Source organism: Neofelis nebulosa, chromosome 18, assembly GCF_028018385.1.
Source record: "Neofelis nebulosa isolate mNeoNeb1 chromosome 18, mNeoNeb1.pri, whole genome shotgun sequence".
NCBI classification, from domain to species: Eukaryota; Metazoa; Chordata; class Mammalia; order Carnivora; family Felidae; genus Neofelis; species Neofelis nebulosa.
Genome location: NC_080799.1, coordinates 33232065 through 33257700, shown reverse-complemented (window position 1 = coordinate 33257700; position 25636 = coordinate 33232065). Strand labels below are relative to the sequence as shown.

Sequence of the window (25636 nt, the reverse complement as noted above, 5' to 3'; positions counted from 1 at the left end):
GATCCGAGACAGAGGGGGAACCCCGGGGGCTCGGTCAGCGGCCCTCCCGCCCTCCCATCTGGAGCAGAAAATATGCAACTGTGCTTGTAAGCCCTGGGTTTCCTGCAGGGCAGACTTAAGGGCTCCGTGACCTTGGGCAAGTCACGTTAAACTTTAAGTCCTCTATTCTCTGAACTGTAAAATGGACCATGGTGACTACCTCAGAACACTAGAGCCGAGCACTTCTGCCGGGCATGGGATGCCAGGCTGGACCCTTAGCAAGCAAGGGTCAGCAGAGGCCATAACTGTCGCCCCTGTGACAGCTGGTGGACCCGGTAGGTGATGGCTGGATCTCCCGGGCAGGGAACTGGCCCCGCTGACAGCAAGCCCGTCCCTCACCTCACGGTCCAGGGCCGTAGAGGGTCTGTGCACGGAAGGCTAGGTTAGGTCATGAAACCACCCCCCCACGGCATCCGGGTGGTGGAGAGAATGTGGCATTCGGCTTCGGGCAGGCCTGGTGCTCCTGCCACAGCACCTAGCACATACTAGGCTCTCAACATGGGTTGGCCTCCGGTTTCCTCTGCTCCTTATGTAATTCTGCTTATGAGAGAAATCCAGGCTGCCTGGCGTTTTGCTGGGAACGGTGAAAATTCTGCCGCTGAAAATAACATGTGTAGGAGTAGGCCTCTGTGCAAATTGAAATGCACATTTAAAATACTGAGGCTACTTACACACATCAGCAAAACCTCTGAACCGTGGAGGAGAGAGAGAGGATTACCAAAATGGACTAACCATCTTTAACTAAGAAGGCCCCGGCCAAGCCTTCCTCTATCAAGAGACAGGGCTTTTTAGGGATTCCTCAAATTAAATTAAATGGATCCTAAAAGCAGCTGGTCCCATGGAAAACTACAGCAGCCCCCCTCATCTGCGGGGGACACATTCCAAACCCCCCAGAGGAAGCCTGAAACCTCTCTAGGTACCACGTGATTTCCTGCACATACACATGCGGGATAAAGTTTAATTTATAAACGAGGCACGGGAAGAGATCGACAATGGCTAATAGCAAATGAGAACAGTTAGAACAATGTACTATGATGAAAGTTCTGTGAAGTGGTCTCTCTCTTAAAATAGCTTATTCAGGGGCGCCTGGGTGGCTAAGTTGGTTGAGCGGCCGACTTCGGCTCAGGTCATGATGTCACGGTCCGTGAGTTCGAGCCCCGCGTCGGGCTCTGTGCTGACAGCTCAGAGCCTGGAGCCTGTTTCAGATTCTGTGTCTCCCTCTCTCTGACTCTCCCCTGTTCATGCTCTGTCTCTCTCTGTCTCAAAAATAAACATTAAAAAAAATTTTTTTAAATAATAAAATAAAATAAAATAGCTTATTCACCCTTCTTGTGAGGACGTGAGATGATAAGATGCCCTCGTGACGAGATGGAAGTGAGCTGAGTGACGTAGGCACCGTGACCTAGCATTAGGAGACCGTGGACCTTCGGACGATACATCTGACCTTCTGACAAGGATCATGTGCTTCTGGACCTTGGTGGACCGCGGGTCACTGAAGCCACGGGAAGCGAATCGTGGACAAGGGGAGACTACTGCACACGGGCTTTGCCACCGACCGAAGCCCTGCTATCATTTCTCCCCCAAAATATGAGTTTCTAGAGCGTTAAAGAGTACACACCTCCAGAACTTGAGTAAGACTTTATACAAACCTGCTGGCGAAAGCTCCTTCTTCATCCTTTTTAATTTCTTGGCCTTTTTCCTTCCCTCGGAGAGGGATTCTGCACAGGACCCTGTCTGCTCCAGCTCAGTGTCAGAAATCTCCCCTGATATTCTGGTCTCCAAGTCAGCTTCTGCTGGGCTGGGGCTCAGATTTCTCTTTCCTACCGTGCTGGTCGAGGTAAGACTGAAAGGCACACAGAGGGACGACATGAAAGGTGTGGAGACTATCAGGAAGACGAGCCTGTAACGTGTCTTAATACTCTTAAGTCCATTACCACTTCACTAGCAGTCAACAACCTGGGTGGCTGCCACCTACAAGTACGAGTTAAAGACCTTAATGCGAACTGAAATCCAAAGGTTTCCCCATGACAAGTCAAGGTTATCCAGGAGCACGTTGTACATTACGCTTGTGTCCCTATGTGTACGAATCTAAGCTGCTCTGAGTGCTTCAAAGGACAACATTTTTTAAAGAAAGTTCCTGGTCTCTGTTTGGCAGGAGAAGAGCATAACAGAAGAGTAGAGCTGAGATAACAAGATAAGAGTCGTCGTGGCGCCACATTGGAAGACAGCCCTGTTCCCTTCATGACTGCCTCACGGACACGCGGGACAACAGGGGACTTCTTGAGTGTGTCAGCTGTCACGTTGCTCATCATCTCTATACACTTACAGGGCATAGCCCACCTTCACAGAATTCTCTTCTATTCCAAAGCAGTGACTTGTCAAATTTATAATTAAACCTGGCTTCTCTTTTAAAGCTTTATAGGATGTGACATGTTGAATTAAATCAAATTACATGTCCTGATTTCTCCTTGAGAAAATATGTTCCCTGAAATATAACTTGATAAAAACAGAGGCCGCATGGCCGATGTGAGCCCTGTCTCCTCTAAATGGGTCTTATAAATAGATCTTTTTTTTATTAGAGCCCCCAAGTTATGAGAAACATTTAAGAATCAACTCATTCCACTTGAGGGAGGCCATTTGGGAACAGGGAGGGGGCGGGAAGGCAGGGAGCAAATGCGTACATACCCCTATTCAAGCCTTTTCTAGGAAGTGAATACTTAAAACGCTGCATACAAAAACAACACTGGCCAGCCGATGTATTCCAGTTCTTCCATGTTACTCCTGCACTCACAGCTGCTCTGTACTTTATACTCGTTCACTCGCGTGAAGCAGAGGAATAAACTGCTTCCCTGGCGGTTCTTAGAAGCCACACGAGGCAGAACAGAGCTCAGAGCACACGGCCTCGAAAGACTAGCTGGCCCCTTTTTCACATACGTTATATGCACTTTTCTGAAACACCTCTTTTATGGAAGGGATAGTAAGGGGGTATACCAATGGTAATATTTTGGGAGGTTATTAAAAATTCATGCTAAAGTTTACGGTTTAAAAACCGATAATACCTTGGGGCGCCTGGGTGGCTCAGTCGGTTAAGTGACGGACTCCTGATTTCAGCTCAGGTCATGATCTCATGGTTTGTGAGTTCACACCCCGTGTGGGGCTCTGTGCTGACAACATGGAGCCTACTTGAGATTCTCTCTCTTTCTCTCTGCCCCTCCCTTGCTCCTGCTCTCTCCCTCTCTCTCTCTCAAAATAAATGAACTTAAAAAAGTTTTTTTTAACATTTATTTATTTTTGGGAGACAGAGAGAGACAGAGCATGAGCAGGGGAGGGGGAGAGGCAGAGAGGGAGACACAGAATCCAAAGTGGTCTCCAGGCTCTGAGCTGTCAGCACAAAGCCTGACGTGGGGCTCGAACCCATGAACTGCGAGACCATGACCTGAGTCAAAGTCAACTGACTGAGCCACCCAGGCACCCCAAAGTAAATGAACTTAAAAAAAACCCTGATAATATCTTTTAAAAGTTTTCTTAAAGGGGCACATGGGTGACTCAGTCTTAGGTTAAGCATCCAACTTCAGCTCAGGTCATAATCTTGCAGTTCATGAGTTCAGGCCCTGCATCGGGCTCTGTGCTAACAGTCCAGAGCCTAGAGCCTGCTTTGGACTCTGTGTCTCCCTCTCTCTCTCTGCCCCTCCCCTGCTCACTCTCTTTCTCTTTCTCTCTCAAAAATAAATAAACAAAAAGTTTTCTTAAAGACAAAAATAATTTTGGCTGGTTTCTGAACATTCAGAAAATTCAAAAAGTGTTAAAAAACAATAAGGACCTGCTTTTCTACTACAAAAGGGGAAGGGGCCAAAAAATTCCTCTGTACTGTAAATCCTGGAACCTAGGAGCCTCTGAGACGTAAATGTTTAATGAAAACTCAGCTGGGACTTTGAGAAATACAAAGTCTAGAAATAGCCCCAACTGCATAATAGAAATCTAGAGTATGATAAAGGTGGTATCTCAAACTACTGGGCCAAAGATGAACATTTAAACACTTTTCCAGGGTTGGAACAGCTGAAAAAGGATGCATCAGACCCATTCTTCACTTGGTACAAAAGAATAAATACCAAATGGATCAGATATCTAAGTGTAAAAAATGAAATTATCTAGGGGCGCCTGGGTGGCTCAGCTGGTTGAGAGTCCGACTCTTTTTTTTTTTTATGTTATTTTTTAGAGAAAGAGAGAGACAGAGTATGAACAGGGAAGGAGGAGAGAGAGAGGGAGACACAGAATCTGAAGCAGGCTCCAGGTTCTTGGCTGTCAGCACAGAGACTGATACAGGGCTCGAACTTATAAACCGTGAGATCATGACCTGAGCTGAAGTCGGAAGCTTAAGTGACTGAGCCACCCAGGTGCTCTGAGTGTCCGACTCTTGATTTTGGCCCAGGTCACAATCCCAGGATCATGGGATCAAGCCCCGCATCAGGTTCTGCACTGAGCATGGGGCCTGCTTGATTCTCTCTCCCTCTCTCCCTCTCCCTCTCTCTCACCTGCTTGCTCTCTAAGTTAAAAAAAAAAAAAAGAAAAAGAAAAAGAAAAAGAAACTCTCTAGTACCACAACAAAACATGGGTGAATTCTGGGTGTACAAAAAGGCTTTCTCACTATGACTCACAATCCAGATGCAATAAAAAATGTGTAAGTTTGACCTCATAAAAACCTTTTGGATGGCAATAAATGAGATGAGCAAAATCAAAAGGCAAATGAGGAACCAAGAAAAAATATCTGTGACATACATCACAGATGAAAGGTTAATGTCCCTGATATACAAATAACCCTCAAACTGAAGAGAACAAAGGATAAAAAATCCTACAGAAAAATGGGCAAAGCTATGAATTCACTGTTATGGAGGGAAAGGTGGCAACATCTAACAAAACTATGTATTCATTTACTCTTTGAGCCCACAATCCCACTTCTAGGAATCTGGAAGGCACACCTCCAACATTGCAAAAATATGTAGGCACAGGGGATTCGTTGCAGCTTACGGTTTGTTTGGGTTTTTTTAACTTTCTAAAAATGTTTACTTATTTTTGAGAGAAGAGACAGAATGTGAGCAGGGGAGGGGCAGAGAAAGAGGGAGACACAGAATCTGAAGCAGGCTCTAGGCTCCGAGCTGTCGGCCCAGAGCCCGACATGGGGCTCAAACCCTTGAACCCTGAGATCATGACCAGAGCTGAAGTCAGGCACTTAACCGACTGAGCCACCCAGGTGCCCCACTGCAGCTTTATTTGTAATTAGGAAATACGGCCAAAATAGACGTCTAAGCATGGGAAATTGGTAAACTGTATACACATAATCAATGAAGTTCAGAGCAGTCGTAAGAAACAATGAAGATCTCAGAGAACTGATAGGGAAGGATTTCTAGTAAGGAAGGTGAAAAAACGCAATTTATGAACCCAGTACTCCCCATCTGGAGTGGGGTGTGGGGAAGAACCCTTAAACAGTTTTGCATCTTCTGCTGTTCAGTGAGTGAAACCATTCCGAAAATACGTAAATGCGTTACGGCACTGAGTGAATCCGAATGAGCTGATGTTGCTGGAAGCCAGACATACAAATACTAGAATGGGGGAAGACAAGGAAGAGCCCCATGGGGATGGAGTGGGACGGTTTTTAAAACAAGTATGTGTACATGTGTGGATCCACACACGTGTGTGTGTGCGCACCACTATGTGGGTGTGCACGTGTGTATATCCGTGCACTATCCACTGAAAGGGCCTAGGAGCGAAGAAACCCCAGGAGCAAGGAGCACATCTAGTGTCCATATCTTAACTTCTAATACCATAACCTGAAAAAAAAAACCAGGGCTTCTCGAAGAACTGGCCCATTCCACTGGTGGCCTAAAGGAGGCACAGAATGAGCCTGGAACGTCCCACAATATTACCACAAAGGAGGAAACTGCTCAAGAGATGATGAGGCGTGTATGTCACGGGACCTAAGGACCAGGTGGAGAGGGTTTTCACTGACCAGACATTTAAGCACCAAAATAATTAAAAGGCAATAACAAATTCTAAACTGTTGAAAACATAGAAATCCGTGGGTTTAGAGAATATATAATACGGGGTAGGGGGGAGGGAGAAGGGAGAGCTCTTCTAGTTGAGTAGTAACTATGAAATGGTAATGGCGGAAGACAAATGGAGTTCCCAGGTGACCCTTCTGCAACCATCACACGAAGGATGGTTGAGGCAAATATCATCGGTAGCTGCTACATCTGAGGAGATTTTTTTTAATTATTATTTTTTTAAGTTTATTTTGAGAGAGAGAGAGAGAGCGCAGTGGAGAGAGGGAGAGGATCCCAACCCAAGCAGGCTTCACACTGTCTGCACAGAGCGCAACGCGGGGCTCAAACTCACAAACCCCAATCATGACCTGAGCTGAAAATAAGAGTGAGACGCTTAACCAACCGAGCCACCTAGGCGCCCCACCTGGGGAGATGTTTTGATGAAGAGGAGGATATCTTCACGGTCTGAAAGTGTCTCCCAACACAGTGATACCGTCACAAAGGCACAGCATCACTTATGTACTATTCCGGTCAGGACTGTGTGACAGAAATGTAACCATGATGAAACATCAGACAGACCCAAATGAAAACCATTTTACTGAAAAAGGGTTCTGAGGGGAGGTGCTGGTGCTCCTCAACAGTGTCACTGTCATAAAAGAGACCAGAGAGCCACCGAAAAGTAGATGTTAGACATTCTCACAGACTGGGTCTTCTAACGGATGGGGGAAAGTGATATAAATAATGCTAGATCAAATAATACAACTTGGATATGAACAGTATATTAAAATATTATATCAATGTTAAATTCCTGAGGTCGGTAACTGTGCTATTATTTACATGCAATGAAATTCACTCGTTTTAGGGGTACAGTTTGGTTAATTTTTGGAACTGTGTGTACAACTATGTAAGGACAAAGACAACAAAAAGAGAAGAGTTCCCTTTCTCTAAAAAGATTCCTTGGGCCACTCTGCCCCGAATTCTCTGATCTGCCTGCAATCCCTATAGTTTCGCCTTTTCTAGAAGTTGGTATATGTGAAATCACACAGTCTTTGGTCTCTTGTGTTTGACTCTTTCACTTAACACAATACCCTGAGAACCAGCCACGCGGCTGCAAGTACTGGCATTTTATTCCTTCTATTACCAAGCGTTATTTCACAGTATGGCCATACCACAATTCGCGTGCCAGCTGACGGACATTTGGGCTGCCTCCTACATTTCGCTGTTATAGATAATAATACCGTGAACACTTGTGGAAAGGCTTTTCTGGATTTTTTTTTTAAGTCATGGTAAAATACACATAACATTAAATTCACCATGTTAACCACTTTAAGTGTATAGTTCAGTGCTATTAAGTACATTTGTAATGTTGTGAAACCACCATCACCATCCATTTCCCGTATTCTCAGTTTGCAAAACTAAAACTCTGTAACCATGAAACAGTCACTCCCTGTTCTCCCTTCTTCCCAACCCCTGGCAACCACCATTCTTTCTGCCCCTTTGATTTTGACTACTCTAACAGGTATCTCATATAAGTGGAATTGTGTAGTATTTGTCCTTCTGTGACTGGCTTATTTCACTTAGCATGATGTCAGGCAATGTTCATCCACGTTGTAGCTGGTGTTAGAACATCTTTTCCTTTTAAGGATGAATACTATTCCATTGTGGGCTTATCCATTCATTTGTCAATGGACACCTGGGATGCTTCCATATTTTAGCTGTGAAAAATACTGATTTGAACCAGGGTGTACAAAGACCTTGCTTTTAATTCCTTTGGGCATATACCAAGACATGGAATTGTTGGATCATACAGTTAAGTTTGTTTTTAGTTTTGAAGGAACCATCATACTGTTTTCACAGCAACATTCCCACAAACAGTGCATAAGGCTCCAAATTCTCCACATCTTCTTTAACACTTGTTCTTTTCTGGTTTGTTGTTTTTGTTTGTTTGTTTGTTTGTTTGTTTGTTTGTTTACGGTAGTGATCCTAATGGGTATAAGGTGGTATCTCACTGTGGTTTCCATTTACATTTCCCTAATGATTAGTGATGTTGAGAATCTTTTCATGAGCTTATCGGCCATTTGTATATCTTCTTTAGAGATACATCTATGCAAGATCTTTGCCTGTTTTTGAATCAGGTTGGTTTCTGTTGAGTTTTAGTTCCCTGTAAATGCTACATATTGATCCATTATCGGAGATAGGAGTTCATTCTGTGTATGGTGTAAGGTAAGGGTCCAACTTCATTCTTTGCATTTGGATATCCAGTTTACCCAACACCATTTACCGAAAAGTCTGTCCTTTCTGCACAAAATGGTCTTGGCATTATTACATCAAAAATGATTTGACTGTATATGGGAAGGTTTATTTCTGGGCTCTCTATTCTATTCCATTGGTCTCTGTGTCTGTCTTCAGGCCCATACCACACTGTTTTGGTTATTGTAGTTGTGCAGTAAGTCTTAAAATCAGAAAGTGTTAGTCCTCCAAATTTGTCCTTCTTTTTCAAGATTGTTTTGGCTACTTAGGATTCCTTGAGAATATATATAAATTTTAGGATGGACTTTTCTATGTCTGCAAAAAATGTCATTGGGATTTTGATAGGGATTGCACTGAATCCACAGATCAGTCTGGCTGGTACTGACATCTTGACAATATCAAGTTTTCAATCCATGAACATGGGGTATCTTTTCATTTATGAAGATCTTCTTTCTTTTGGCAGTGTTTTGTTGTTGGGAAGACAGAGCCAGCTCTCTCCATCTTCCTCTTCTTACAAGGGCACTAATTCCACCATGAGGATCCACCCTCATGACCCTATCTAACTTTAACCACCTTCCAAAGGCCCTATCTTCTAATACCATCACATTGGGAGTTAGGTGTTCATTCATGTTCATTCATGTGAACACATGTTCACATTCATGTGTTCATTCAACACATGAACTTGGGGGTGCAGGTGCCACAATTCAGACTAATAGCACAAGGTCACTAATACTTTTTTCCATCTTTTCTTCTAGAAGTGTTATAGTTTAAATTCTTAAATTTAGGTCTATGAGCATTTCAAGTTAACCATGTATATGGTGTGATTTAAGAGAAGTTCAATTTTTACATACCACTACACAATTGTTTCACAACTATTTGTTGACAAACCTAACTCTGCCTCCTGGATTATCAGCACCTTTGTCAGGAATGTCAAATTTTTCCAACTTCCTGACAGTTATTAATCTTGAGAGTTTGAGAACAAGAAGTCAGAATTCCTGAATAATAAATTATTCTATACTTCTCATAGCACTTTACTACATGTTTTTAAATAATAGTTATAATCGTAAATAATGAATCACCTTTCTGTGACAGGGTTATATTTAAAGTTTCAGGGGTCAGTTCAGTAAAATAAGATATAATAATAAATGTATGGTTATTATGATTACAGACTATATGGTGTGACAAAATTATGTATTTCCATAACATGTAAAAATAATCTCTACCTGATATAGATATTTGGTAACAGAAAACATTAAAAGGATAAAACACTAGCACTGAATGGATGCCCAATAAACATCACTTAAAAACTAAAAAATGGAGCGCCTGGGTGGCTCAGTCGGTTAAGCATCTGACTTCAGCTCAGGTCATGATCTCATAGTCCACGGGTTTGAACCCCACATCGGGCTCTGTGCTGACAGCTCTGAGCCTGGAGCCTGCTTCAGATTCTGTGTCTCCCCCTCTCTCTACCCATCCCCCATTCACGCTCTGTGTGTGTGTCTCTCTCTCCCTCTCTCAAAAGTAAATAAACATTAAAAAAAATTTTTTAACTAAAAAATGTCACAAATATTTAATATTTAAAAGTTATTCTTAAATAAGATTTTAAAATACATAACTACTAATTGCTAATATTTGTCTTATGACAAATAATCCAGATGCAGAAAAGTTTCTTTCATGTTGTGCTGAAGTTGGTCAAATTGTTCTGAGTGTGTCCAAAGCAAATACAAGTTGGGTGTTAAGATTACATATTGCTTCATGTAAGCTCATTTCCTCTTTGACGGATGAAAACATTTTGTCTGCTTGCCTTGATTTTGGTTTTGATATTGCTTGGCCTAATTCAGATTCTGGATGAGCTGATTGCACATCAAAGTATTCCACGACGCTATTTACATCTTGCCTTTGCATTTCTTCCGTAAAGGTAATTACAAAGAACTGTAGCCTTACAGCAAATATTCAAACACTAGAACACCACTGGATTCCATTAAGATGACATAACATTTGGGTATCCTGGCAAGGTCAATAGAGCTATTACAGAGAAACATGTTTCAGAACTGCCAATTTAAAGACTGCTTCCAAAACTTATTATTTCTTGGAACAAGATTTGCAGGATTTTTATAAAGTGTACTGATGTGAGTAAACTCATTAATATGTTTTTATTTATAAAAATGACTCACTGTTAGCAACAGCCAAGGCTACGACCATATACTTACAACATGGTGGCAGTGACGAATGGGAATGACGGATGTGACCGTGGCCCCTTCTGCTCCATATGCTCCTGTGCTGGTCTCTGAAATGTTGACCTTAACCTTTGACACTGATTCCACTCTTGCTTTCAACTTCATGTGAGTGGATTCCTTTGAACTAGTTAATACCTATGTTGATCATTAAACTTTAAGGCCCACAGATTTTCTTCCTTTATCCTGATTAGTTGACTGATTTTTCTCACAACTTGGAGTAACATAAAATGTCCCTAGAGGGGTGCCTGGTTAGCTCAGTCGGTTGAGCATCCAACTCTTTATTTCAGCTTAGGTCATGATCCTCTAATCATGGTACTGAACCCCACATCGGGCTCTGTGCTAAGCATGGAGACTGCTTAAGATTCTCTCTCTCTCCCTCTCTCTCCCTCTATCCCCCTCTCTCCCTCTGTCCCTCTCCCCGACTTGTGCACACTCTCTCTCTAAAATTAAATTTAAATTTAAATTAAAAAAAAAAAGTCCCTAGAAATGTCAGGAAGAGATTCCTGCATGGAAACGCTGCTGGAACTCAACAGACCATAAATGTGTGGTTGTGTTTCTGGACACTCTATTCTGTTTCATCATCTATTCGTCGTTCCGTATGCCAGCACCACACTGTTATTATATCTGTAGCTTTACAGTAAGTCTTAAAGACGGAGGATAAGTCCTTCAGTTGGCTGGGACGTTCATGCTGCTGGATAAAATAGCCATTTTTCATTTTAAAGGGCTACCCAGTTTACAAAATTCTCTCGTTTGATACTTGGAGATGAACATTTTAAGCTGGATGTGTGTTTCCATTCCCCTATTACAGGCAAGAAACCTCACCTTCAGAGTAAGTGACTTCCCCCTGGTTGGGCAGCCGGTTAGGTAGATCTGAGATGGCCCCCCCAGTCCGAGAGGGCCTTTGAACTGCTTCACTACCCACCCGCCCTGCCCAGTCCCAAGTTCCCAGCGCTAGTGCTCCTTCTGTAGGTCCACGTGACAAAAGAGGCCCTCCGAAAAGTTTCCCTGGACACCCTGCGGAGCCCGAGAGGCCCCTGCCCCTGTTTTGTTTGCCTCTGAAGACTCATCTCTGTCCGGGCTTCTCATTTATTTCTTTGCTTGTTTATTCTCTCTCTCTGCCACTACCATGTAAATTCCGTGAGAACAGGTTCTCACAATCCTTGATGGCCAGGGGCCTCTCAGTACCTGGGTCGGGGCCATCAGTCAGCCCTCTGCAGTCAAGGTTTGCTGAAGGGATGGAATAAATGAAGTGAATGCTTCCCCTCTAAGAGCAAGAAGGCAAGTGACAAACAACAAATGGCTCATTTCATCCTCAATTATATATGATGTTAACATGGTTTACATTCCAGTATATAGTCAACTTTCCCTATCTGTCTGGATAAAAACACATTCCCTGTGAGATATATCTAACGGAAAGGAGGAATCTAATCTCCCTCTGAGCAAACTACCTCACAAAGCAAAATGAACTGGAAAAATCTGCAGAAGTGGGAGCTAGAAAATGCATTTTTATTGTTCTCACAAATTCTCATGCTGAATTCAAATTCCACGAGCATGAGTGTCTCTGTGTTTATGGGCATGATCTGGGTGGCCAGGGGAGGATGTTTACTAGGCTACGCTCCATTCAGAAGGCAATCCCTTGGACACAGCTGATGAACTGTGACTCTCATTTCTAACAAATAATTTGAGTCTGAAAAGCAAAATTAAAATCAAATAAGGTATGTCTGTATGCTAGCTACCCAGGATTAAGGGATATCTCTTAAGGAATGAGAGAAGCATTATTCCCCCCTCACATGGGGGAAGCAGGGAAAAGAAAGAGAATATATGAATATATTGTGTGAGTATGTGGCTCAGTCCTAGGTATCAAGTTCATAGTTAAATAGGAGATTGGCCTAAATAAGTGAAAAATTGGTTCTGGTTGCAAAGAATCAATGGCATTCAACGTGGTTTGAACTTGGCTAAATAATCCCGTACTGCTAACTCACTTTAATTCAACACAGAAAAAATTAACTGATGATACACAGAGAAATTAATAATAATTCCTAGATAAGGAATTTATACTCAACACATAATTAGTTGAAGCCAAATTCAGAACAAACGTGAAATTTTCAGAGGCTGGGATGAAATTTACTTTTGCACTAAAGTTTACTTTTGTCTCTGATGAATGGATTTACTAATCAAATCAGTAATGTGAGCAAATCAAAACAACTCCCCCTATACCAAAAGTCCAACTATTGCAAAAAATAAACAGCTTTTTAAAAATTTCCAGGAAGTTAAACACGACCAGTTGGACACACGTATTTATCTGTAGAGAGATATAAATAACTTGACCAAGGCACAGAGAACAGGAGAGGCAGCATCAGAGGACAGGATGTCAGCTCACTTTGGAGACACTCTTTGGAGACGACAAGGAGAAAGAAGAGTGCCAAAGAACTTTGCACAGAGGAGGAAACAGAAATCTAAGTGTTGTATAAAAAGCTGATTCACTCTCAACAGAGCCCTGCGAAGTCTCAGCAAATAAGAGGCACCAGATTCCTAAAACAAGGAGATGACAAGATGGGAAAGGGCGTCCTAGGATCCCCGCCCCTGTCCCAGGGAAGCCGGGGACCAGCATACCCCCAGGCCAAGAGGAGTGGGACAAGGGGTTTGCTTTCTCCCAGAGGCACAAAGCCCAGAAGTGCAGAGTGGGATTGAGTAGGACAATAAGGAGCAATAACAGGGGAAGGAGCATCCCCCACATCCTGAGAAGGGAGGCCCCCAGCTCCTTCCTGCCGATCAGTACTCAGGGCACCAACAGTCAGGCTCACTTCCCCCGAGGTACAAATCAGAAAATCAACATCTAAAAATACCTGAATCCTTACAGCTAATGCCACAATGTTGAATGCTTTTGTCCTAAGATCAGGGATAAGACGCCAAGGCTGGCTGTCACTATTTCTATCTACTTAACAGTGTGCTAGAGGCCTTAGCCAGTGCAATAAGACAAGAGAAAGAGATAAACTTTATATATGGGGCGCCTGGGTGGCTCAGTCAGTTGAGTGTCTAACTCTGGCTCAAGTCATGATCTTGCAGTTGGTGAGTTCGAGCCCCGTGTCAGTCTCTGTGCTGATAGCGTTGAGCCTGGAGCCTGCTTCAGATTCTGTGTCTCCCTCTCTTTCTGCCCCTTCCCTGCTCACGCTCTGTTCTATCTCTCCAAAAACTAAAACAAAACGTTAAAAAATTTTTTTAAAAAAAGAAAAATTTAGGGGCGCCTGGGTGGCTCAGTCGATTAAGTGTCTGACTTCAGCTGAGGTCATGATCTCACAGTTCGTGAGTTCGAGCCCCGCATCAGGCTCTATGCTGACAGCTTAGAGCCTGGAGCCTGCTTCAAATTCTATGTTTCCCTCTGTCTCTCTCTGCTCCTCCCCTGCTCACGCTCTGTCTCTCCTTCAAAAATAAATAAAAACATTTAAAAAAAAATTTTTTTAAAGAAAAATGTATATGGCCCATTGGGCAGGGAAAAATACAGTTGCCTTTACTTACAGATATGGTTGTCTAAACAGAAAATATCAAATACTCTATAAAAAGTTATTAGAACTAAAAAAAAAAAGTTATTAGAACTAATAAGTGAATTTAGTGAGGTTCAACAATACATGGTCAAGATATACAAATCAACTGTATTTCTTTATATAATAAATGAATGAATGGAATCAGAACTTGAAAATACATGACTTACAATAGCATCAAAAAGCAAAATACTTAGGGACAACTGTAATAAAGCATATGTAAAATCTGTATGGTGAAAACTATAATAAACTGATGAGAAAAATCAAAGAAAACCTCAACAGGTGAAAAGATATACCACGTTCATGAGTTGGAAGGCTCAATACAGTTAAGATGTGAATTCTCTCTAAAATGATCTATAGATGCAACAAAACCCCAATCAGAGTTCTAGCAGGCTTTTTTTAAGTTTATTTTTTGAGAGAGGGATAGAGAGAGAGAGAGCGAGCACGCGTGCTCGCAAGTGGGGGAGAGGCAGAGAGAGAGGGAGAGAGAGCATCCCAAGCAGGCTCCACAGTGTCCAGTGCAGAGCCCGACGTGGGGCTCAAACTCACCAACTATGAGATCGTGACCCGAGCCGAAGTCAAGAGTTGGGATGCTCAACTAAACGAGCCACCCAGGCACCCCACCTAGCAGGCTTTTAGGAGAAGTCAACAAAATGACCCTAAACTTTATGTGGAAAAGTGAAGAACAAGGATAAAGGATTTACTATCTGATTTTAAGACTCTCTGTAAACGTGTCGTAATCAAGACAGTGTGGTGCTGGTAAAAGGATAGACATATAGACACCTTTTGACAAAGAAGTCAAAGTAATTCAACATAGGGCAGTGTTGCCAAGACAAATGGACACCTATGTGCAAAAAACGAACTTGTGCCCGTGTCTTACACCACACAGAAAAATCAACTCGAAATAGATCGCGTACCTGAACATAAAACCAAAAACTGTAAAATTTACAGAAAAAAAAATAAGAAAGTCTTCCTGACTCTGGTTTGGGCAAGGGTTGCTTAAGTAGATCACAAAAAGCACAAGCCATAAAGAAAATCGGAAGCCTCGGGGAAAATACATGTAATTGCAAAGCCAGCTTCTCACCTCATCGCTCCACAGAGAAAAGACACCAATGACATTAGCCTCCACACCCACAGCTTCTTATGTCTTTTCAGTTTATTTTTAAAGAAACCAAAGAAGTCAGATATTTGAAGAAAATCTTCAACACAAGAGTCAAAACCCAGAGCAGACCAGCATAAAGAGAGATTCAACTCTGAGGAAACAGACAATGCAGGGAGGCGGGAAAACTTGAACCACTACGGGCAGTCTTTCCACATACTATTAGGACCATAAAAATGACTGGACAAGCCTACCGTTTTTCTAAGTCAAGGGATAAACAGAAAAACTAAGACACAGCAATAATTGCATTACTTGAAAAAAGTAAGTATCAAAAGAAAAGAGTGGAGAGTGCTTGGCCCTCAGGGAAAGGAGGAGGGCATCAGGGACAGCTGCTTTTAATTATAAAATTTTTCTATTATTTGGCTTGAAAAAACAATGTTCGTGTATTTCGCTGAAAACATTTGGAAAGAAAAAAAAGCCAAGGACTTCCCAAAGATACACTTGGCGTTGTGAAAAAACTTCATACCAGTAGTAGGTCCTTACTTGTCCATGTTAAACGGGCATGCTCAGCTCTCCTACACCCACTGCCTTTGAGACTTCGAGTAAGACACCGCTTTTCGGAGCCTCCAGTTCTGCTCTCTAACTCCAGGGAGAGCGGACGAGATCACCTTCAAGCATCTTCCGGCTCCACGAGCGTACAGCGTGATCAAGTAAAACTTTTGCTCACACAGTTACAGGTGCGACCGAGTCCTTCAAAGAATCTATCTCATTTCTTCGCAAATGTCCTACAATGTAGACTAGTCTTCAGTCTACACTTCCATCCGTCAGAATTAGTGTGGTAACACAGGATTGCATAGTTATGAGCATTTGCAAGTAGAAACGACTCTTAAGAAAAAAATTAAAACCAGTTACCCAAACAACAATGAAATTCAAAGCATCAGGATCTTGATCCTATATATTTTTTAAGACATCCCATCTCCTTGGAAACTGGTGTTTTTTCTCTTGACTTTTTTAAAGTTTATTTATCTTGAGAGAGAGAGCAGGGGAGGGGAAGAGAGAGAGGGAAAGAGAGAATCCCAAGCAGGCTCTGTGTGGATGTGGGGCTCGAGCTCACAAATCATGAAATCATACCTGAGCAGAAACCAAGAGTTGGACGCTTGACTGAAAGAGCCACCACAGTGCCCCAGTTTTTCTTATAAACCCACCAAATACAACCTGAGAAGGAAAAAAAACCCGTGTCAAGTGAGCATCAGTCTCAAATTTGGAAGAAAACTGTTCCACAAATGATGAAGAAGAAAGTAGGTAGGTGGGATATCATATTCATGAAGGATCCAACTCTTCCTCCCTGGATGGGCACTCACGCTTACTGCAGCCAAAATGGTCTCAACTAATGGAGAGGGAGACACTGGCGACGAAAGATAGTAAAAAAAGAGAGAGAGAGAGAGAGAGAGAGAGAGAGCGAGCTACTGACCACATGGAAAATGCCACTCTAAAGTCTAGTAGTTTCACTACAGCCATCAATTCCGCCACTCTGAACGGACATTCACATCACATATTTAATCAAATTAATGCTGCGATGACTTCATTAGCACTACCGATCTGACTTGATGAATCAACAGGGTATAATGGCTTTACCAGGACAAGACAACATCATTTCTGCTCCTTCGGAACAGAGGACCTCCCAGAAGCTGTTCTGACATCAGGAAACACCACACGCTTCTTGCATCCTGGTTTGGTTTTTGAAGACCCTTCTGGAGTAATTTGTGACTGCAGCACGCTAGAATCAAATCCCTTCCAAGAATTTACAACCATTCATCTAAGATGACGACCTCATGGTTGTTCCCAAGAATTCCCTGTTTCTTTTACCAAATCGAGGACAACTGATGTGATACTCAGAAAATGGTGGCCTGAACACTGATTTCTGTAGCATGAGATTAACTGCCTTTTATGTTCCCTTAAAACATTATGATAAGGCACACGTGAACAATCTTCTGCAGAGCTGATATTCCAAGGATCCAGTCAATCTACACCCACCTTCATACGGCTCTTTCAGTCTAAACAACAAGACGATAAAATAAACTGGATTATGGTATAATTATAAAAGAATGTCATTCCTTTCAGCCTTGTTTTTAGCAAAGAAAGCATTCCTAGTATGATCTATATTTTTCAAAAAGGAAAAAGCAGGGGCGTCTGGGTGGCTCAGTCAGGTAAGCGGCCGATTCTTGATTTTGGCCCAGATCGTGATTCATGGTGGTGAGATCGAGCCCCTCATTGGGCTCCGTGCCGGGCAAGGAGTGTGCTTAAGACTCGCTTTCCCTCTCCGATTGCCCCTCCCCCTCCTACCCCTGCACATACAGGCATGCATGTTCTCCCTCAAAAAAAGAAAAAAGGGAAAAAGTAGTCTTCGGGACCTTTCCCCAATACGACACTAGGTAAGAAGGTATGTTCCCAGGGTGTTATGAATTCTCTTGTTCATTCAGTTACTTAAACCTTTCTTTGAGTGACCACCAGGCATACGTTAGGTCCTGGAACACAGTATAAATAAACAGTAGCTTTTCCCCAAGGCGGAGAATTCCCGAGGATCCCAGGTGGGCTGGACGGCATCTCAGAAGGCATTTCTGGCAGCAGAGAAGGATCACAAAAGGGTGTATGAGGAGGGGGCAGACACTCTGGAAAGAGCACAAATGGGATCTGGGATGAGAGCGGTGAGGGCCCGGATCCGGGTTCCGTCATTTACTGGTTTTGGGACTCCGGACAAATTCCCGTACTTTGGTGAGTCTCAGTCTCTTCAGTGAAGGAATAGGCTATGACGAGGACGAAGGAAGAAAAAGAAATACAAGAGCCCAAGCTACAGTGCCTGGCACATGGCAGACACCTGGAAGACGGTGCCTTCGCTGTCCCTTCGCTGTCCCCTCCCTGTCGTGTGGTGGGCATGGGTGGGCATGTTTTTGGAGATGATGCTGATGTGAGTCTTCAGAGCCGGGGGTCCAAACCCTCGCAACCCATCAGGAAAGGAGGAGAGACAGAGACAGAGAGAAGGGGGAGCAGAAGGGAGTCGCAAGCAGCTTGCGCAGGTCGTACGGGCCGCAGGGGGGAGGAGGGAAGGTGTCCAGCAGCCTCCCCGGTGGCCGTGAAGCCATCGGCCAACTGCCACCTGTCGACTCATGGGTGCGTGGATCCTGCAGATCGTCAAGAACCTCCCCAAACGCCCTACCCTGTTGGAAATGTACACGAGGCTTCCACAAGACACGGCTCCGTTTTTTTTCCCCAGCAGTATGAAAACTTCACATGCACAGAAAAGTTTCAAGAAACGCACAGTAAACATCCATTTAGCCATCACTTAGACTCTACGATCAGTTCTACTTTGGGACTGAAGATACGAAAATATACAGCAAATTTTAGTTCTTTTGCATTGGGGAAAAGGGGCACAAAAGGGAGGCTGTGAACGCTCCCATCTGGCAAGCATCCACGTGCCGTCTGCACTACCGGCAGCGCGACTGAGCGAAACGGAATCTGTGCTTCGGGGATCCTTGAACGGACAAAGCGGAGCCCCTCAAATCTGTGGACGGCATTTACACCTGAAAGCGCCTACGAGCACAAAGACCAATGTGGTGCTGGGCCACAGCAGCCATAGCTGGGCCTCACAGCTGACCTTCGCCAAGTGAACACAAACCTCCTGTTGCTTCTGCTGACTTAGGATGGACTAGCAGAATTGAAAAAAAAATTTTTTTTATTAGTTTTCTTTATTTTTGAGAGGCAGAGAGAGACAGAGTGCGAGCGGGGGAGGGGCAGCGAGAGAGAGGGAGACACAGAATCCGAAGCGGGCTCCGGGCTCCGAGCCGTCAGCACAGAGCCCGATGTGGGGTCCGAACTCACGAACTGTGAGATCAAGACCTGAGCTGAAGTCGGTCGCTCAACCGACTGAGCCACCCAGGCGCCCCCAGAATTTTTTAAAAGCATACAGTGTCAAAAAAAGAACTGCCAGAAAAACGTGAAAAATGTCTACACTTCGAAATTCATCTACACAATTTACACATTTCATATTTTATTTCAGCTATAAGTACTACAAGAAATACAGAAATAATCCTAACTGCACTGATCTGCGGAAATGAAACAGGAAATGTGTTTTTCTTTAGTTAACACACATATAAAAACAAGTACTTCCCTGCCCTATCTAAGCATGCCGAGGGCAATTTCAAATGTTAGCACCATTAAAAAAAATTATAATCGGGGCACCTGGATGGCTCAGTTGATGAAGCATCCGACTCTTGGTTTCGGTTCAGGTCATGATCTCAGGGTTGGGGAGTTAGAGCCTTGCATTGTGCTGACAGTGGGGAGCCTGCTTGGGATTCTCTCTCCCCCTCTCTCTCTGCCTCCCCCCCACTCATGGTCTCTCTTTCTCTCAAAATAAACTTAAATGTAAAAAAAATTATACTCTTACATGAAGATAAGTATGAGGAATGTAACACATTATTAGAAACACAGGTAATTACTTTTAATTATGGTTGATCAAATAAATAACACCAAGCATATGGAAAGAAAACACCAATTCTCAAACACCACTGCCATTATGAGACATGAACATGTTTCCAGTCATCAGAAGTCGTGTGAGCGCAAGATGCTGTTCAACTGAGCTTCCGTGTTCTTTAACATAAAATCTTGACAGGACATTCTGCTTTCAACTGTGAAGGAAACGAAGCCTTTTCCATTTTTTGCTTTTGTCAGTTTTTGCAGCGTTGACGCTTCATACTCTAGATCTGTTACGGGAGACCTTCATCTACAAATCAACCCATCTGGGTGCCAGCCACACGACAGCCCATACAACAGACGAGAAAAGAAAGGCCAGATCTCAGCAGCGTATTCCAACCAAATTCAACAACTTCTCGTCTTATCTTGACAATTTTTCATCTACAAACACATTTAAATAAAGTATAAAACAGATGAGCAGTAACTGAAAAAAACTTCATCCCCTCTTTTTCTATCAAATTCATAATTTTCTATTCAAATTTTTAAAGTATTCTGGGTCTGTCATCAGCGTCCTCCCTTCCCCAGGTACCGCGAGAAAGAAAGGCTCTAAAATACACATAACATGGGGCACCTGGGTGGCTCAGTCGGTTAAGCATCCGACTTTGGCTCAAGTCACAACCTCACAGTCCGTGAGTTCAAGCCCCGCGTCCGGCTCTGTGCTGACAGCTCAGAGCCTGGAGCCTGCTTCAGATTCTGTGTCTCCCTCTCTCTCTGCCCCTCCCCTGCTCACGCTCTGTCTCTCTGTCTCAAAAATAAATAAAACATTAAAAAATAATAAAATAAAATAAAATAAAATAAAATAAAATAAAATAAAATAAAATACACCTAACAAAATTTACCACCTCAACCGTTTGAAACGTGCAGGCCGGTACCGTTAGGCATGCCCTCAATGCCGCGCAACTGACCTCTTAACACTCTTACCATCTTGCATAACAGAAATTCTACACCCGCTAACACCCAGCTCCTCACTCCTTCTCCCCACCCCCCCGCGCCCCCACCATGGTGGCCACTATTCCACCTCACGCCCATGAACGCAACAACTCCAGGTATCTCATCGGAGGGGAATCGTACAGTATGTGTCTTTGCGAGACGGACTTCCTGCACTGAACGCTAGGTCTTCAAGGTTCACCCATGCTGCGGCACATGTCAGACTCCCCCTCCTCTGTGAAGCTGACTAATATTCCACTGTATGCATCAACCATTCTGTTTATCCAATCTCCTTGTGCCTCTTTTTATATGATTCTCAGGAATCCTACGGACGTATCTCCTCCGAGAGAAAGCAGTGGTGTCCTGATCTACTGGCCCAAGAGAAGTTGAAGGGGAGAGACGAGCTAAATCAGTTCCTTTCTCCCTAATGCTGGCCAGTGGATGGGACAAGGGATATTTCTTAAGAGTTGCTCCTACGTCCTGTTTTAAAATCTCTCAGGTTTTATGTCTTTTTAAGTTTATTTATTTATTTTGAGTGGGGGAGGGGCAGAGAGGGAGAGAAAATCCCAAGCAGGCTCTGTACTTTCAGCAGACAGCCCGACACAGGGCTCAAACTCACGAATGGTGAGATCATGACCTGAGCCGAAACTGAGTTGGACCCTTAACTGAATGAGCCACCCAGTCGCCCCTCCTAGGTTTTATGTCTTAGGGACATTCTGGGGTAAACCCAATTTGCATGGTTAATCATTCCATTTTATTAGTAAGTACGTACTTTAAAACTCTGTATTTTATATTAACCAGACTCTAGTTTTATGCTCCGTGTTTAATTCCAATATCTTAAAATACCCCCTTGAGACCAGACTGATCCTTTCTTCCAACTGCTCAGATGTGGAAAGGAAGAAGCGGGAAGGCTGAGTGGAGGGCCGTGGTCATTTTTCCTCAGTTATTACAAAAAAATCATTCAGAACGGATGTTAAAGGTCTCCACCAGCTTTGCAGTCTGAAAGTAGCACAGCCCGCAGAAGACAATTAGGCCTGGCCAAAATCAGCAGAGAGGAGGGGAAGGCAGCAGAAAGAGCTCCGTCTATGGCAGCACCAGCTCCAGGATCTGGAACAAGGCATGTCCCCTCTCTGAGTTTTCTTAGGAGGCAAGCAGGACACATACTAATAATGCCACCTGAGTCTCCCCCAGGTTCTTCCTCAGCCCTGGGTGAGGACAGAGAAATCACTGCTCTTCTCGTAGGCACCTCAGGATCTTAACCATGGTTCCTCCTGCCCTTCCCTCCAGTGGCTGTCCCAGGCTGAACACACCATGCGTGTCTGTCCTTTCTCACCGCCAAGTCATGTTCCCCTGGCCTCGCTGTAGTTCCTCTACTTAAAATCAACCTGTCAACCCATCGAAGCCCAAGACTGGATTCTACTAAGTGTTGAACATACCAGGGGATGACACTTCAGGATTTTTGATATTTATTGGCTTGTACAGGGTCATTCCTGTTTCTTTTAAAATTTTTTAAAAACCGGGGCATGTGGGTGGTTCAGTCCGTTAAGCGTCTGACTCTTCTTTCTTCAGAGAGAAAGACAGAGTGTGTACTTGTGCGCATGTGCGCAAGTTGGGCAGGGGCAGAGACATACACACATACACACACACACACACACACACACACACACACACACACAGAATCCAAAGCAGGCTCCAGGCTCCAAGCTGTCAGTACAGAGCCTGACGAGAGGTTCAAAGCCATGAACCGTGAGATCATGATCTGAGCTGAAGTTGGAGGTTTAACCAACTGAGCCATCCGGGCAACCCAAGCGAATGGCTCTTGATTTTAGCTCAGGTCATGATTTCACAGTTCGTGAGTTTGAGCCACACATAGTATGGAGCTGCTGGGATTCTCTCTCTCCCTCTCCCCTGCCTATGATCGCATGCTCTCTCTCTCTCTCAAAAAAAAAAAAAAAAAAAAAAAATTAAGAAAAAAAAATTTTTTTTTATTTATTTTTTTAACATTTATGTATTTTTGGGACAGAGAGAGACAGAGCATGAACTGGGGAGGGGCAGAGGGAGAGAGGGAGACACAGAATCGGAAGCAGGCTCCAGGCTCCGAGCCATCGGCCCAGAGCCTGACGCGGGGCTCGAACTCACGGACCGCGAGATCGTGACCTGAGCTGAAGTCGGACGCTTAACCGACTGAGCCACCCAGGCGCCCCTATATATATAATTTTTTAATGTTTATTTTATTTTTGAGAGAGAAAGAGAGTGAGACAGAGTGTGAGTGGGGGAGGTGCAGAGAGAGAGGGAGACACAGAATCGGAAGCAGGCTCCAGGCTCCGAGCCATCAGCCCAGAGCCTGACGCGGGGCTCGAACTCACGGACCGTGAGATCGTGACCTGAGCTGAAGTCGGACGCTTAACCGACTGAGCCACCCAGGCGCCTCAAGAAAAATTGTTTTTAAGCTAACAATTTTACACTGATGATGCGTAGGACTAGACATCTAAATCCACTCCCCAAAGAAGTAAGGTTGAAATTCGGAGGTTTTGGACTTAGGGTTTAACACAGGTTTTTTTGTTTTGTTTTGTTTTGTTTTCTTAAGAAAACATAATTTATTAAAATGAGACCATATCTCTCTCAAACATGTAGGCTCACAGGTGTAGATGTGCTATGTTCCTAAGAGGCAACGTAATGCACTGTAAGTAAGAATTGTGTGTCACTTCAGCTAAATTATTCAGCTTCTCTGAGGCTCAACTTTCTCACACATAAATTAAAAATATCACCAAGGGTTTCACTGAGTTGTTAAACAGATTTTTTTTAAAGATGTAAAGCATCTAGCACAGTGCCTGGAATGAAGAATCTGCTTAAAAAACAAATATATATGAACATTTTCTTGCTTTTCACTTAGGTCCAAAGATATTCCAAAAGCAGGCAGGCAGGGTGTCGGTGAGTTTTACACCTTCATACTGACGGGACAGAGGAAGAGATGGGAAGGTGAGAAAAGGGAAATGAAGAATGATGCCTCTCAAAAGGAGCACAGGTCATGGATTCATTTTTCACTAACCATCTGACACACAATCTTCGTGAATTTCACCATGAGGTTGATCCCATGAACTAGGAACACACACCAGACTTAGCTGTGTGGGATGTTCTGTTATGGAGGCTCAAGAACACTAAAGCCATCTGCAGTGCAAAGAATCTCATTTCACCTAAAGCAGAGTAACACGAACGGAAGGTAGAGAAAAGTCCATACGGTCCATTCCTGTCTACCTAGCAGAAGGTGAGGGTTTATATATGAAGTTGTTTAATACATTTGTAAAATAGAAGAATATAGTAAAAACAAACAAAACTGGTTGCCACGAGGGAGGGAGAAAACCAGCCGGGGAAGGCAGGGAGAAGAGCTGAGGAGATCTGACTCTGGAACCACATAAATGTTCTGCATGCTTATAAGGCAAAACTGATTTGAAAAAAGGCAATCCCTAAAGTTAGAAATGAAACAAGCATAAATGTTTATTGAGTTGGCAGATTAACCACACAAAGGAATTATCTCAAGTGACTTTAAAATAAGGTGGTTTGTTCATTTCTAGTCAGATACACTCTAGGGGGAAAAAATTACTGCAAAAAAATTATTTTCAGTAATTATATTACTTGTAATGGTACTGTTATAGTTATTCTGAAATTATTATATATAGTAGTATAAAGCAAATAAAAAAAAACTACTTTAATAGCACTGAGAACCATAACTGTCAACATAAAAAAAAAAACAAGAAACTCCTAAAACCATTATTACATTCTATGTTAACTAACTTGGATTTAAATAAAATTTTAAAAAGAAAAAAGAAACAAAATCTTAAAAAGTTAAAGAAGTCCTGGAGTCTAACTGGAATTGGAAATAACAGTATAAAATAATTTTAAAAAGAAAAAGGAAAGAAAGAAGGAAGACTTCCTTGTTAGCCCTTTTAATTCAAAACGGCTATAAGGGGCGCCTGGGTGGCGCAGTCGGTTAAGCGTCCGACTTCAGCCAGGTCACGATCTCGCGGTCCGTGAGTTCGAGCCCCGCGTCAGGCTCTGGGCTGATGGCTCGGAGCCTGGAGCCTGTTTCCGATTCTGTGTCTCCCTCTCTCTCTGCCCCTCCCCCGTTCATGCTCTGTCTCTCTCTGTCCCAAAAATAAATAAAAAGCGTTGAAAAAAAAAAAATTAAAAAAAAAAAAAAAAAAAAAAAAACGGCTATAAACAACAATGAATCCAATATCAATAAACACCCTGAGAACCCAGATTACGGTTTCTAAATACCATTTTCCATCAAAAGGAACAGGCCCCTTGGAGAAATGGCTGATTCTAAACATAAGGTAGGAAATACACAGAAGAGCCTGGGATAAAAAATACTAGCAGTGAAAGAGGCTATTAAAGGCTACTGGGATTGTACCAGAAGACTCAAGAGAGGACTCAAAATTGTTTCCAGTGCTCAGAAACAAGATAATTAGAGCATCGAAAAGAACAGCAACAGTGGGGCACCTGGGTGGCTCAGTCGGTTAAGCCTCTGACTTTTGATTTCAGCTCAGGTCATATCACAGTTCCTGAGTTCGAGCCCCGCATCAGGCTCGTGCTGACAGCGAGAAGCCTGCTTGGGATTCTCTGTCTTCCTCTCTTTCTGCCTCTCCCCTGCTTACATGCTCACTCTCTTTCTCTCTCTCAAAATTAAATAAACATTAGAAAAAAAAAAAACAGCGACTGTAATGCACTAAAATACATAAAACATATGTATTTTAGAAACCTCATGATTCAAACAAACAAAACAAAATCTCATTGCCCACTGTTAGAAGGTGATAGGAAACCAAATAATTATCCTGAAAACTGGTTTTTACAAGGTGTTTTTTGGGGGGGGGGGGGAGAGATTAAACAATTTATTCTGCTTTTCCTATATGAACTATATGTCCAGGTAACCAAAGAGATGATGAGAAGAAATTTTTTATTTTATTTTGAGAGAGAGAGAGAGAG

General features: G+C 43.2%; 1 protein-coding gene across 4 annotated transcripts in view; it reads right to left on the bottom strand.

Annotated features, from left to right (window-relative positions):
- The window catches only part of PARN (poly(A)-specific ribonuclease), a 166839-nt gene that overhangs the window by 9244 nt on the left and 131959 nt on the right, over window positions 1-25636 (bottom strand). For 3 of the 4 annotated variants that reach the window (XM_058711541.1, XM_058711544.1, XM_058711542.1), the window contains one exon: window positions 1689-1882. In XM_058711541.1, the coding sequence (XP_058567524.1) occupies window positions 1689-1882 (194 nt within the window). Of the gene's footprint in view, window positions 1-983; window positions 1296-1688; window positions 1883-25636 lie in introns of those variants that run through there. The other variant, XM_058711543.1, reaches the window with a different exon arrangement.